The following is a 13,793-nucleotide window of genomic DNA, read 5'->3' on the forward strand; positions in this document are numbered from 1 at the left end:
CAATAAGTGGATCGAATAACGGAGTCGACGTCCGCAATGAACGCAAACATGAAATAATCATCTCTATGAAAAATATTCCCTTATTCCCAGTACAGCTTACTTTTTACATTATGTTTTATATTTACTTTTGGGTTTAATATTTAATGCGATCGAAGAAAACAACGTTAATATTGCAAGAAAATATTAACTGATTATTAAAAGTTTTAATTTAATTATGTTTCAATGTTTAATATCAGAGTACACATACATAATTTAATTTAGAAATGTGTAAAATTGATTTTATTTGCGAAAATGGTTTTTCTTTCATAAATGTTTTTTTTTTTGCTTCATTATAAAAAAATATTATAATTTAAAAGATTCGTGGAAGCTTATGAAAATAAGCTCACAATTAAAAATCTAAAACAGACTACGTATTAAAAATAGAAAAATTTTCAGTGTGTGCTTAAAATGACAATATCTAATTCCGTTAAGTGCGTAATTCACTTAATTGTATGAAAGTGGTTACTTCTGAACTTAATCAATAAATTGTTTATGTGTAGGTCAATGTAAGCTGGTATTATAAATATAAAATTAACACTTAGAAACTTTCTCTTTTGCTGAGAAACAGTTTGGGGTTTTTCAAAGTGATCTGCTAAAACTCGATGTATTAATAAATGTGCCTTTATATGGTCTAAAGATATTTTTCTATACACAACATACTCTTCATTATTTGGGCTAATGCTGGGAAGAAAAAGTACGGTTAATTTTTATTTAATTTTAAAGTATGTATAATATATTTTACAAAAAAATTATTAGGTTTTTTATTCTATTTTTTCTTTTTTAAGAATCTCTGAATATTTTTTTAATAGCGATAACAATTTTTTCTAAGAGCTATTTAGTCGATGTAGTCAAATAAATAATGTATCTAATGTTAATGTCAGTCTTGAATTCTCACTATCACTTCACTCGTATACCCGTATCGTTCAAGCATTGAAAACCTGGATCATTTGGATCTCGATCAAACCGTTTTTCCGATCGATTTTGTAAAGCATTTTACTTAAATAATCTCTTAATTCATAAAATGATCTTCGAAGATCTCACTATCAAATAATGCTCTTTTTTGGTCACAATAATTAAGTGTTTTTATTTAAATTCTTTACCTTACCGCACTGTTTGTTTTATATGTACCAACAGACACGCAATCTTATTGAAAAAAATGAATATTCCGCACCAGGATAATATAGTACACAGTAAAATAAGACAAGAACGCTTCGATGAGCATTCAACGTTTGATTAAATTTATAAACAATGTAAGGAAATTTTTAAAACTGCTGTACCTTTCTGCGCGTTGGATACAAAAGAGATCTGATATTTAAAGTTAATAACAAAGTAAAATATGTTCTTTAATATATATTAACCAGCCAAATATCATTAATATAAATAATAAAATTAACGTAATTGCAATCACACAAACAAGGTAGAATAAGTACGAGTGAATTCTAAATCAGATCACATTTTACATCTTGTAGATGACGCATATAAAAATAATACCTTACTACAACATAACCATAAGAATCGAACCTCGCCATAAACGACCAGCCCCAAAGAGAATGGGAACGAGCATCGTTCAGTGCTGGCAAACAATAAATTTATATAACCCACTAAAAAGCTCCTTCTCTAGAGGAAGAAAAACATCCGCGCCTCGAGCTCGTCAATTTTTCTCTTCTTTCTCATTTTGATTATTCCATCTCGCGCGCGCGTCATTTTTATAGTGTTTTTCGTCGCGCACCACGGTGAAATTTGCATGCGAATTGGGTGTAAAGAGTGCGCGGGCGGCAGGCGGCCGTCTAGCGGGGGAGGCACAAAAACAGAAGAAGAAAAAAAATAATAACCCATTGTCTGCGGCGCTTGTTTTTACGAGAATGCTCGTTTTTACTCGAGGCGGAAGCGAATTTTCGTCACCGGAAGTTGGGGCCAACGAAACGCGCCACGTGCGGTTTCGATCTTGTCTTTTCGGAACACGCACCTGTCCCGAGGCTAAGTGGTCCCCGGCGCACACTTCCGCACGCAAATCGAGCGTCGCCGACCCCTGGCTGCCAGCGAGAAACTTTACCTCGCAAGGCGTTTTCGATACTTCGAAAAAGATTAAGCTTTCAATAAGACAGTGAAGATAAAATCGATTGCGTATAAATACATAAATTGCCAGTTGCGAAGAAATCAATAGCCGTATTAAAAAATCATAGAAAACCTATTTTTACTTACAAAATTTTGACAAGAACAGAACATAATTTTATAAACATCTGTAAAAATATATTTAAATTGTTATATACAAAATAAAACTACTAATATGAAGTTCTAATACGAATAAATATGTATTATTATAAAAAATAATTTCTTTTTAGAATTTGGAATTTCTCAATAAATTGATATAAAAAACACATATGATATAATTTATTTAATATCTTAAAAACATTTGAGTATCTCGAAATAGTAAAGTTGATATTTCTGAATAAATTTATCTCCCAAATCGCTTATGATGCAATATCGTTATATTTCATAAAATTTCAAAGCATGGTAATACCTACCTATATGTACATATTATAACATGCATATACATCGAGTTAGTTAGCCCTTTCACCTTTGACATTTAAAAAAGTCAATTCAGACTTATAGAAATGCATATAAGTAAACTAATATTATCATTACCAGAATTATGATTACTATTGTACATATTACGTGATTCTCATGTGTCAACTTAATTTTTAAATTTCATAATAATATTCATAAAATCTTAAAAATGTATTTTTATAAAATTAGGTTATACCATATTAAGTAGTCTTATGCCTGCACTACACTTTCTGGAAGTTGGCCAAGGTTGGCCAAGGACGGAGAATATAGTGGGTTACTTTGGTGAAATTCGGTTCTGCCCGCTCTAAAATCTCTCGGAAGTTGTCCGAGGTTACCGAGAACGGGAGGTAAAGTGGGGGTAATTCAAGCAACTTGGCCAGCTTCAAACGCTTCCGAACATTGTCGGAAAACGGACCGAAGTCAAAGGAACCGAAGTAGGAACTGCTCTTTCAAGCGCGAGCGGTGAGATACTTTCCCTTTCGCTCTCTCGCGTGTTAAGTGACGAGAGTGAGAGAGATAATGATATGGTTTTTCGCAAACTGAGATAGAACGAGTAACTCGGTTCAATTTCAGTATACGCGTAGACGTCCTATGGTCAACACGCATGACGAGCGCTGCATCGTGGTCACGTGGTCAAGTTATAATACCACATGCTTATCGGGGACTTCAGCAGACTCTTACTGACTTTGAGTATTTTAGGGCACCAAAAGGGATTAGTTATATTTTTGATAGTATATTCTTCTAACAAATATCGTTATTATATTTTTTTCATATAAAATCAAATAATTATTAAATTATTAGTGGTACTTGATTTTGTTAAAAAAATCGTTTCGAATATCCTTATGTATTTTCCTAGATCGGTTTATATTAATTTTACACCATAACGAATTCTTATTTAGAATCGATGGCGACAAATTCTAGGATAGTCACAGATGTGGTGTTCGTATTCTGAAGTAGCATTTTTACGCTTTTTGGCATTTTGCAAAAGCCGACAAAGATTTTGCGTAAATTGAATATTTACGACCGAAAAGTTTTCACTGATATTGTATTGGTGAGTGCCCATACAAACTTTTATAATTATCAGTAGCATAATTTTATGAACATGATCATTTAAAAATTGCGATTATTTGGCACATTTTTCGATCGCGCGCAAATATGCCAGCTTTACGTGACAGCAGCCGCCGTGCGGACGTCATTCACGGCCGCCGTCCGGACGGCATATGAAATTTGTGGCAGTGTGGCCGCTACTCGGAAGTCGGCAACCTCGGCTGACTTCAGTTGAACTTCGGTTCGGACAACTTCCAGGGAGTGTAGTGCAAGCATTATACTGTGGTTCACTATGAACAATAAATTGGTGATTTTCTATATTTCAACCACTCGATATATCAACAGAGAATTATTAGGCATATTACCCAACGATTGTGTTTCGATTTTTTAAAACTTTGTCTATGCGAGTAGCATAAGGTAAAAGATCATTTAGTGCTCTTAAAAGAATTAAAATACACGATCAACAATAAGTTAGGAACGACTAAATAGACTGGCAACACTTAACTAGATAGAGCTTATTTAAGACTTTAAGAAACGTCGTATAGCTATTAGGTATTTTTTTAACTATAAGAAGCAGCCATATAAGACTTTTAAAGAATAATTATAATTGGATATGAAAATCAAGACACATTAGCAATTTTTTTAAAATACCTAATTCCATAATAACTTTTTATCGTTAATTGCTTAACATGTTTTATGTATCTATAAAATTATTTAAATTTTTAAATTGTTACTTATTGTATTTATTTTTTCAGATACGTTTTCCACAACATCGAGATTCTGGTATATACGAGTGCCAAATTGGTACTACGCCACCAGTGGGTCATCTGATGTACCTTTTAGTTGTAGGTGAGTACCATGAAAAAAAATACATGACACTATCATACATATGCGTAACGGTGCACTTGTGATGTTCTGCGGTGCCAAAACGGTAATAAAATATTGAGATGCAATTTTCTATCAAAATACTTAATTTACCGTAGTACTATCTTAAACTTATTTCCACCCCTCTAAAACAAAACAAAGTTGCAAAACACATATTTTTTGTGAAAGTAAATTAACGTGAAATATACTCAGTTGAAGAGCTGATGTTCTTTACTTATTAATGTGATTAAGTATTCATTTTATTACTTATTTAACCTTTAAATTAAACGGAATTCCTAATCGGATTACATTTAAAATAAGCAAGTTTCATCTTGTAAAAATAGTTTGTATTTACCTCTCCACTTAATTCTTAAATTTAATTAAAGGTAAACTTTCTCAAACTCAAAGAAGCCAGGGTGAAAAATTAAAGTTTATTTTTGTTCCTGGAAATTTATACTGCGAGCTTAAAATTAATAAGTCGTTTGGGAAATCAAACGCCTAAGAGCAAATGTGCAATATTTCTTTGTTATTATACTCTTTATCCTTTTCCGTAAAATATACCATACTGTTGTATACTTTGTATAAATTATTACATGTAATGTATAAATAAAACAATATTTTTTTCGGTTGCACCATTGTGTATTATATCCAACTGTTTAATGTAGGACTCGAGCTTGAGTGCTCCTAATGCTTTTTTTTATTCGTGTTTTTTTACCATACGAACTGGCGTTTCAAAGGGCCCATCGTGCCCTAATAAAATAGCCTCTCGTGCGGAAGGTATTTTTTGCGCATGAAAATGATTTTCATGACTTAACTTTTGAATGCTTTCATTTTGGACGAAAACGGCGAACAATGGCCAGAACGCAACATAATTTCGCTAGCCAGTGTTAACCAATCCCAAACACGTACATTTTTTATATTAAAACATGCAAATAATACAGTTTGAGTTACGATAAGTGTAACCAGCACGATATATCAGTAATATTAGGTATCAATTGTAAGGTCAAACGTTAAAATCTCGAATTAGCTTCGATTTTCAATAATTTGTTTGTCATATGAAATAATATAATTGATTTAGTTTTCATAGATTGTTTTAAAATCGTTGATAAATAAAAATGCGTTAGGTGCTATGATATATTAGACATATGACACATTTTATTTGTTTTTCTGATATCTCTTTTTATAAGATTATTTGCTTTATTGTTTTTTACATTATGAAAAAAAGAGAGCTTTGATATTGATTTGTATTATATATAAATATTTATAGTGAATTGAATAAATTTCTGTTCGAAAAGCAAGGTTCTTAGAATAATGATCTGTTTATTTATAAGTAAATTAATTAGATTATATCACTCTAAATACAAACAATATTATATTTGCTGCATTTCGGCCCAGAAGGTGCTTAATTGGACTAGTTTTTTGTGTATATTTGTTTTAGAACACTTATATTCCTATACTATTTGCTGGCTAAGCTTAAGCTTAATAAATAAAAAAAAGCGTTTATATATCAGAGATTTGTTTTAAGCAGAAGTATCGTATTCATATTTTAAGAGAAAAAAAGTTATTGCGTCAAATACATAACATTCTTGATTTTGCTAAAATTTATAACATTCTTGATTTTAAATTTTGATTTAAAAACAAGTCTTAAAAGAAGGCATGTTTTATAAATTTTTTTAATAATTTCGTATACTATGTTTTGTGTTTATTTTATTAAAATTCACTTTTGTAACTTGCTGTTGAGCTTATCACTATCTCTTTTTAAACATTTGATCTAAACATCAATGTTATTTTATGCTATTTTGTATTACAAAAGTATACGATCCTGAAATAAATATATAATAAAGGTAAATATAAATATTGTGACATAGATTTGACTATCATACATTTCTAAATTATTTCTGACTGAACGGAAAGACGTAAATTGTACCTGTTATCTATTTAATACAATTACATTCACCCTCGTATTTTTTTCCAGTGCTCCAGCACAAATTTGATTTAGAAACCCTGACTCCGACGATAAAATCTGCGTGACACAGTATATCTTTTGTTATCTCATAAGAGCTACACATTTTTCCGGATACATGAAATGAAAAAAAAAAGACATGTATACGTTTGAATCCGAAATGAATACACGCCCTTTTATACACAAATACACAAGCCATAGACACGTTTTGATTCGACTGCAAAAATGGTCCCAAATATTTGCCATATATAATATTGAATTTGTTTTTTTATTGATAAGGATCGCTTCTTTATTGATAAAGATCGTACCAAAAAACACCGCTAGTTTAGTTTTTTTCACTACTCTTTTTACGCAGATCTTATTAAAAGCAGTAGATCTGAAACATTGTTGAATTTGTAAATATTTATTAATTTTTTTTGTGTGCCTTTCCATATTAGCAATTTCCTCTTTCACAACGTTGAAGTAAGCACGTGTTTCCCATTTTCAAGATATTTTTTAACTTGTTTAAATATTACTAACATCTGTGAATTTAACACAGTCATGCTAATAATTATTATTTATATACTCTATTTGCGTTAACACAGTCAGTTCAAGAGCTATCCATTTTATAATTATTCATAACTTAGGAAGAGGTGGCAAATTTGTGTTTTTATCCCCCTATTATTAGATTTAAAGCACATGATACGGATATACGTTTGACAAACTTATCATTACACCAGTTTATTTTTTTAACACATTTAAAAAAAATAAAAAAAATTGTTCTTATACAGTTTTTCGCAGTTGGTGGACACATTGTAGTCTACGGAATATTGTATATAAGTGTATCTAATTTTTCCGTATATTTTTTTATGTATTCTGTCATTATGAATGGTTTTTTTTTCCTATGTACAAATGCATTAGCGTAAAGCGGTTATGATTTGCACGTGTATTTCATATATAAAAAAAATTACGTATGATTATAAAGAACTGATTTGAAACTTATAAATTAAAAGCACATCTACCACACCTTTTAGAAAGCTTGACTAATGTCTCAGAAGTATATCTTCTCGTGTAGCTTTGATGTATTTTATTTTATTATCGGTAATTTTTTTAATTATGTCATATTTTTATAGAAAAGCAAATTGATGATTCTGCATAATATAAATGTTTCAAAAACTTTTAATAATATTGGCAAGTAATATAAAATATATGTATTTTATTCTTAAGGGTTTGATAAATAAACAAAATGAAAAAAGAGGATTGCTAAAAATATTTTTAACACATTTTAAATGCCAATCACGATCAAAATTTACATAATATAAAAACTTGTATCTTTTTAAGAGGAAAAAACATTTCTTACAGGTGTAAACTTCGTGATGCTACTGTACCAAAAGGGTGTTATTTATTGGAAGTCGGTCGGGTCAGGGCGGAAGATACACTTTGATATATTTATTTTTTAGACAGCCCACAAAACAGATTCGTTGAAATTCAAGCGAAAACAAAAATTTTCCTAACAAAAGTTTTCAGCTATACAAACACTTTTGAATAAGAATAAGGCTGCGGTGAATCAGAAAGGTTTGCACTTGAGTGTTTTCTTCTCATAGAATATTTAACTTTAAAACCGCAAATTTAAACGCTTATATATATCTTACAAATAATTAAATATTATTTTATTCCTATGGCTTAATACCATAGGTTTAATAAAATAATTGCGCGCTGTTGATGAACAAAACTCCTCGAGAGGTGACGGTTGTCCCAATCTTTTATATAAATTGGAAGGCGTGCTTTCCTTTAGAATATAATTATTTTTGATATACATGTTTATCTATACCTCAAATTTCTATATACTATAAAACAGAAAATCGTCCCTAACGTTGATCAGTAAAAACGTGACATTTAGTCAAGTCATTCTGCCATTTCTAGGTCAGCTGTGCTATTTTAAACTTTCACCTTTAAACTTTTATTTTTTTAAGACAAGTACATGCTACGTAATTCGTGTCAATGAAACTGCTAAAAAACTGAACAGCGACGTGCTAACGACCAATTACGTACTACTGCAATGCGTACAATGAAATAAATTTGTATTAACAACATGAATCAAATTAATTAAAATTATTAAATAAGGAGTTTAAATCTATATTAGGTAAAGCCGGGTAATAAAGCTTGTTATAAATAAATAAATGTTCAGTTTTGTATCGCAGTAATTGGCAATAATGGCTTTTGAAATTCTGCGTGGCTATTGTAAGTTTCTCTTGTATGACTATGTATCGTTAGAAAATTTCAAAATAATGAATTCACCCGTGTTCTGTATGAAAACTCACTTCAGAAAGCTATTATGTTAGAGCCCCCACAATATCTTTGATTTTAATAAAATATAAGTTTACTGAGAAATATAATATATGTTTCCAGTGAATGGGTTTAACGTTAGCTTTTTTGTATACATAGCTTACTGTCACCTGGCTGCTATACCCTATACATATATTTACGAGATAATTGAATAAATAAAATATATATTTACATTCGAGCCTTGTAGGTATGTTACATATTGAAAATAATATGTGATCAAAAATTGATTACAAATCTTGGAATAATCGATTGTTTTGAATACCTTGCGTTCTTCTTCATTTAAATTTAATTTATATTTTATTCATTTAATCCAAAGCCTTTTCTCATTTTTTCCGCTAAAAAACGGTATAACGTCAACAACGTCCGGTTTAATTTTCAACAAATTTCCATTAAGGTCGCTCGCTGAATTATTTTTTTATCCACCTAGCTCCATATTACAAGATAAGAATTATTAATGTGTAACCGTTGCGAAAAGGTCTTTTTTTCGGACGGAATCCCTCCGCCCGTGAAATATGCGAGCCCCTTCTCAACACGTTATAACCACGGTTAAATAAACACGTCGGGTTATATTTCAGGTTAGGTCAAACAAATGTACGTTTCGGGGCTACACAGGGGCGTATTTGGGCACAGGCGTATCAGTTGCCCGCAGCCGCGGACAATGGTCCAGCGCTGAAATAGAAACTCTCTCAAAAGAGATAATCAAGATTTTCTATAAATAATATATTCGAAACGGCCTGTCGGGCATTGCGTTCTTTCTTTTATTTTTATATTTTTGGTGGGGAATTATTTCGTATTACGCACAAAAATATGTTTCAATGGGTGGGGTCAAAAACCCGTTTTTATCGAAAATTATTTTTGGTGGTGGATTATGCATGTTTATTTCAATTTTAATATAATGCAAAATATTTATATATGCCGTATATGTTTTATATAAAATTATCCCAATTATTAATTTGCAGTTCTTGAAAATCACAGATTTTCGAATCTATCAAACTAATACACAAAGTCTTAAATCAAGTTTATATAAAGATGAGCCAAATACTCAGAAAATAAATATATTAAGCACAAGCTTATTTTTATATATATGTATATATATACACTACGAATATTAATGAAAAATTTGTAAACAACCCTTTCAAACGCTTTCATTTGAAAGGTCTATAGACATTATAAGATGAGCGTAAATAAAAATTACCAATATAACCTTTTTCAACCGCTAGACATTACCCCTCTTGTTAAAAAACAATTAAAATTACTCATTGGCGCGTTGTGAATAATTAACAATTAATTGTCTCTGAGGAATGCGAGATAGTGGCATAAAATTAGGATCGGTCTCATTAAGATCCAATTACTCCAGAATTTTTCTACTGCCCTCTGATTTTTCAGATCAGAGACTTAGAATAGATATTTGACTCAAGATTCCTTTAATTTTGACTAAAAAAGTCCTCCGAACAGTTGAGGATACACAGCTTACGTTTATTCCCACTATTTGGAAACCACTAAATTGGAAAAAATATCTTAGAGCAGGCAACAATAAATAAAAACAAGGAATGATTTAAAGGTTTAGGGGGGCATAGCCCTAGGGGTGGTTGATCTCGCGGCCAATGAGTCTCTTCGGTGAATCCTATTAGATTGTTTATTAAGTTATAATTACAATTTTGACTATGGACGATTACGGCGCGGTGTGACGTTTCTCGCGATGAAGGTGTACGTGGCGCAGGTGATGATGGCCGTAGACGATGCTCAGGGTTCTTAAGCTGCGTGCGGCAAGTGTCAGATGTGATCTTCAGGTCTGTCGGTGAGGGCGCGTGGCTGGTTCCTCCGGATGGCTGCTGGTAGATCTTGGCTCTCTGGTCGTCTGCGTCACTGGCTCTGCTGTCTTGTCTCGTGCTTCAGCCGTTTCGTATCTCGGACAGTCTGCCTTCTCCCCGTCGGAGTCTAGGCTTATATCCTTTAGAGAGATGCACGCTAGCTGACCAATCGCGATTGTGCATCGATCTCTTAAACAATCGCTGCAGTGGCTTCTTAGAATTCGAGAAATCGGATGTGTATTTTCGAAAGCAAGTTTTTTGTTTGGCTCCAGACTTTCGAATTCTTCGGAAAGGGTTTGCATTGTGATGATTGATTGCGTCCGTACCGTTTTGTCACAAAAGGGATTCTCTTAACGACCCGTGCTGTGTGGTCAAAAGATATCCCTCTTGTGTCATGATTTTTGTCTCATTGTTAATGAATTTAAGTTTTTGGTCACGGTCATTAACAATGAGACAATTACCCTTTTAAATGTGCCTATACGTGTGGTCGCCACAAAGGTAAAGATACAGAATTGCTAAAAGCAACCAAAATAAACCTGTCGTATAAAATAACGCAGCAAATAAATCACATAAGAGTATCTTTCGAAAACTACAAATTACTGCGCAGAGAGAAAAAAACGAATAAATGAAAAACACACACCGAACGAAGTTAAACAGTTTAGAGAGAGCAATAACAAATTATTAATTAAACCAAGGAACTCTATGTGTATTATAACTGAAACCCTAAAAACCATTATAACTGAAACCCTAAAAATCTTACATAGATGAGTAGAACACTTACCTGTTAAACGATCTAGAGAGGAACTCAAAACAAGAAAAATACTACTCAGAAGAGACACAAACAAAGCTTTTACGTTGTGATGAACCCTTTCTGGAGGAAGTGCACAAAGCGTTAACGCGTCTTAAAAATAATAAGTCACCAGGCACAGACAAACTTTCTCAAAAATATTTTTTGCAACACACAATCAAAATTATTAAAAATATTTGTCAAAATGAAAACATAGTCAATCAATGAAATAAGGGAAATATTTGTCCAATACATAAGAACAGTGACCCGCTGATATGTTCGATCTACAGAAGTATAAAATTATTAAATATGCAACCATACATGCAACCCTTTGAAACAAAAATAGTTCGGAAATATCAATGTGAATTTAGAACAGAAAAATCAACAATAGACAATTTCTAGAAAAGTTCATAAAATTGCACGCACCACCTATTTATTGATTTTATAGTTACATACGAGTCGATAAATATAGGTAAATTATTTGCAACCATGGAGGAATTGGACGTCCCGAAGAAGCTTACTTCCATTTTAAAACTCGCGATGGGTAGTATAGAATGGCAAGTGAGAATGCAAAATGAGATTTCATGTGCTTAATGGTGTTGCATTGACATGCATTATATTTAAAAATGCACTAGAAAAAATAACCAGAGATGCTTAAGTCAGCATAACAAACAGTTTATATAATAAAATTATATGAATTATATGAAGATATTGTAGCAAGGTCAAAACAAGCACTAATAAAAGCCTTTGAGTAACCAGCCAAGAATATCAGCCTAAGAAATAACGAGCATAAAACAATGTAACAAAAGATGCCAGTGCAACTGGAGCCAACAACTGAATGAACCTGGCGCAGAATCAGAGGCGATGTAGAACATTCTTGGAAAAGGCGAAGACCCATCTTAGATTGTCGGGCCAATGAAAACGATAATAATGATCTAAAAACCACAAAAATTTAATTGATTTAAATATAAAGATAGAAATTAAATGTAATATAAATAACGTACTTAAAATTTAATAATGACTAGTAAAACAATACCAACGAACAATCAGGTTTTTACGAGAAGCACTCATATAAACATACAATTATACAGTCAATTATACTTGCCATTCATTAACTATAAAATAGTACGACAATTTAATAAAGTACTTAAATATAAAGTCCTATTTTTATACTAAATGATAAACTGTCAATTTTATTTATTATCAGAATTATTTTCAATATTCACAACTACGTGAATAACATATATTTAAAATAAAATATATAATTTATATAGCTAATATTATTAATAAAATTAAAATATTTTACAAGCAATTTCACACAAGAGGATACTTCCATCTAAATATTTTTTTGAATAAATTCAAAATATGTACATCCGTCCCAAGGCTACCATAATTCTGAAAGTTCTGACAGTTGAGATTGATTGTTTTTATGAAAATGATAGATGCTTCAGGCGCTTCAATTTATTATTGTTTTATCTGTAAAAAAAATATTAAACGAATCGCTCAGATTGAGAAGAAATCGCTAGGTAATAAGATCCGATGTTGAAATTTGTTTACGATTTATTTATTATTAAATTTATTCCAGACTTTCACATTATTTTGATACATCATTTTTCATATTGTATTTGATAAAATAAACTTATAAAGTATTAAGAAACATAACAGATTATATTATATAAAAAATAAACACTTAGTATTATTTTTAAAATCGATAAACATCTAACAACTTGTTTTATAACAAAGTAAATTTTATAATAAATATTAAATAATGGAAGCAATGTTATTTAATGTGATTTTATTATATTTATTTATATTTTTGTGTTATTTTCATTCTTAGAGAGGAAGAAAAGCGTGAACACGTGCCTCCAATAGGTGATCAGCGGTTTTGTTTGCGATTCTCTCGTCGTCGTCAGGTCTTTCTGAAGCACAAAAGGAGCCAAATGACTGTTGGAACCGAGTCGCTGCGGAAACGGAAAATGTACTTGGAATGGGTGATAAAAACAGACTTAAAATAGGTTTCCAGCACTTTTCAGATATGCTGGAAGGAAAAGGCGGACTGCTTCTGATTTCACACAGTTTAGGTGCTCGATTGCCGCATTCGAATATCAAGCGGATTTTTTATTTTCTCAATGCATATAGAAAAGAACTCTGAATAAATAAAAAAATTAGGTAATATTCTTGTAAAAATATTTTTAAATGGTTTATTTAAAAATGTAATTATAATTGGGATACACGAGAAATAATTAGAAAGTAAAAATACAAGGCAGGTAAAAATTAGTTCGATACCGATAAATTAATTAAAAAATATTTTATATGCATGTAATGCTCGGATAATTTAATAAGAAATATAAATTAATTTTTACAACTGTTTTTTTATCAACCAAATTGC

General features: G+C 31.2%; 1 protein-coding gene across 1 annotated transcript in view; it reads left to right on the top strand.

Moving 5' to 3' along the window:
• The window catches only part of LOC148231937 (zwei Ig domain protein zig-8-like), a 45,229-nt gene that overhangs the window by 15,986 nt on the left and 15,450 nt on the right, over positions 1-13,793 (top strand). Inside the window, exon 4 of the mRNA XM_088191778.1 lies at positions 4,410-4,503. Coding sequence (XP_088047904.1) covers positions 4,410-4,503 — 94 coding nt within the window. The remainder of the gene's footprint in view (positions 1-4,409; positions 4,504-13,793) is intronic.

This window comes from Plectrocnemia conspersa, unplaced genomic scaffold (assembly GCF_051122295.1).
Source record: "Plectrocnemia conspersa isolate PC_06_02 unplaced genomic scaffold, ASM5112229v1 ptg000009l, whole genome shotgun sequence".
NCBI classification, from domain to species: domain Eukaryota; kingdom Metazoa; phylum Arthropoda; class Insecta; order Trichoptera; family Polycentropodidae; genus Plectrocnemia; species Plectrocnemia conspersa.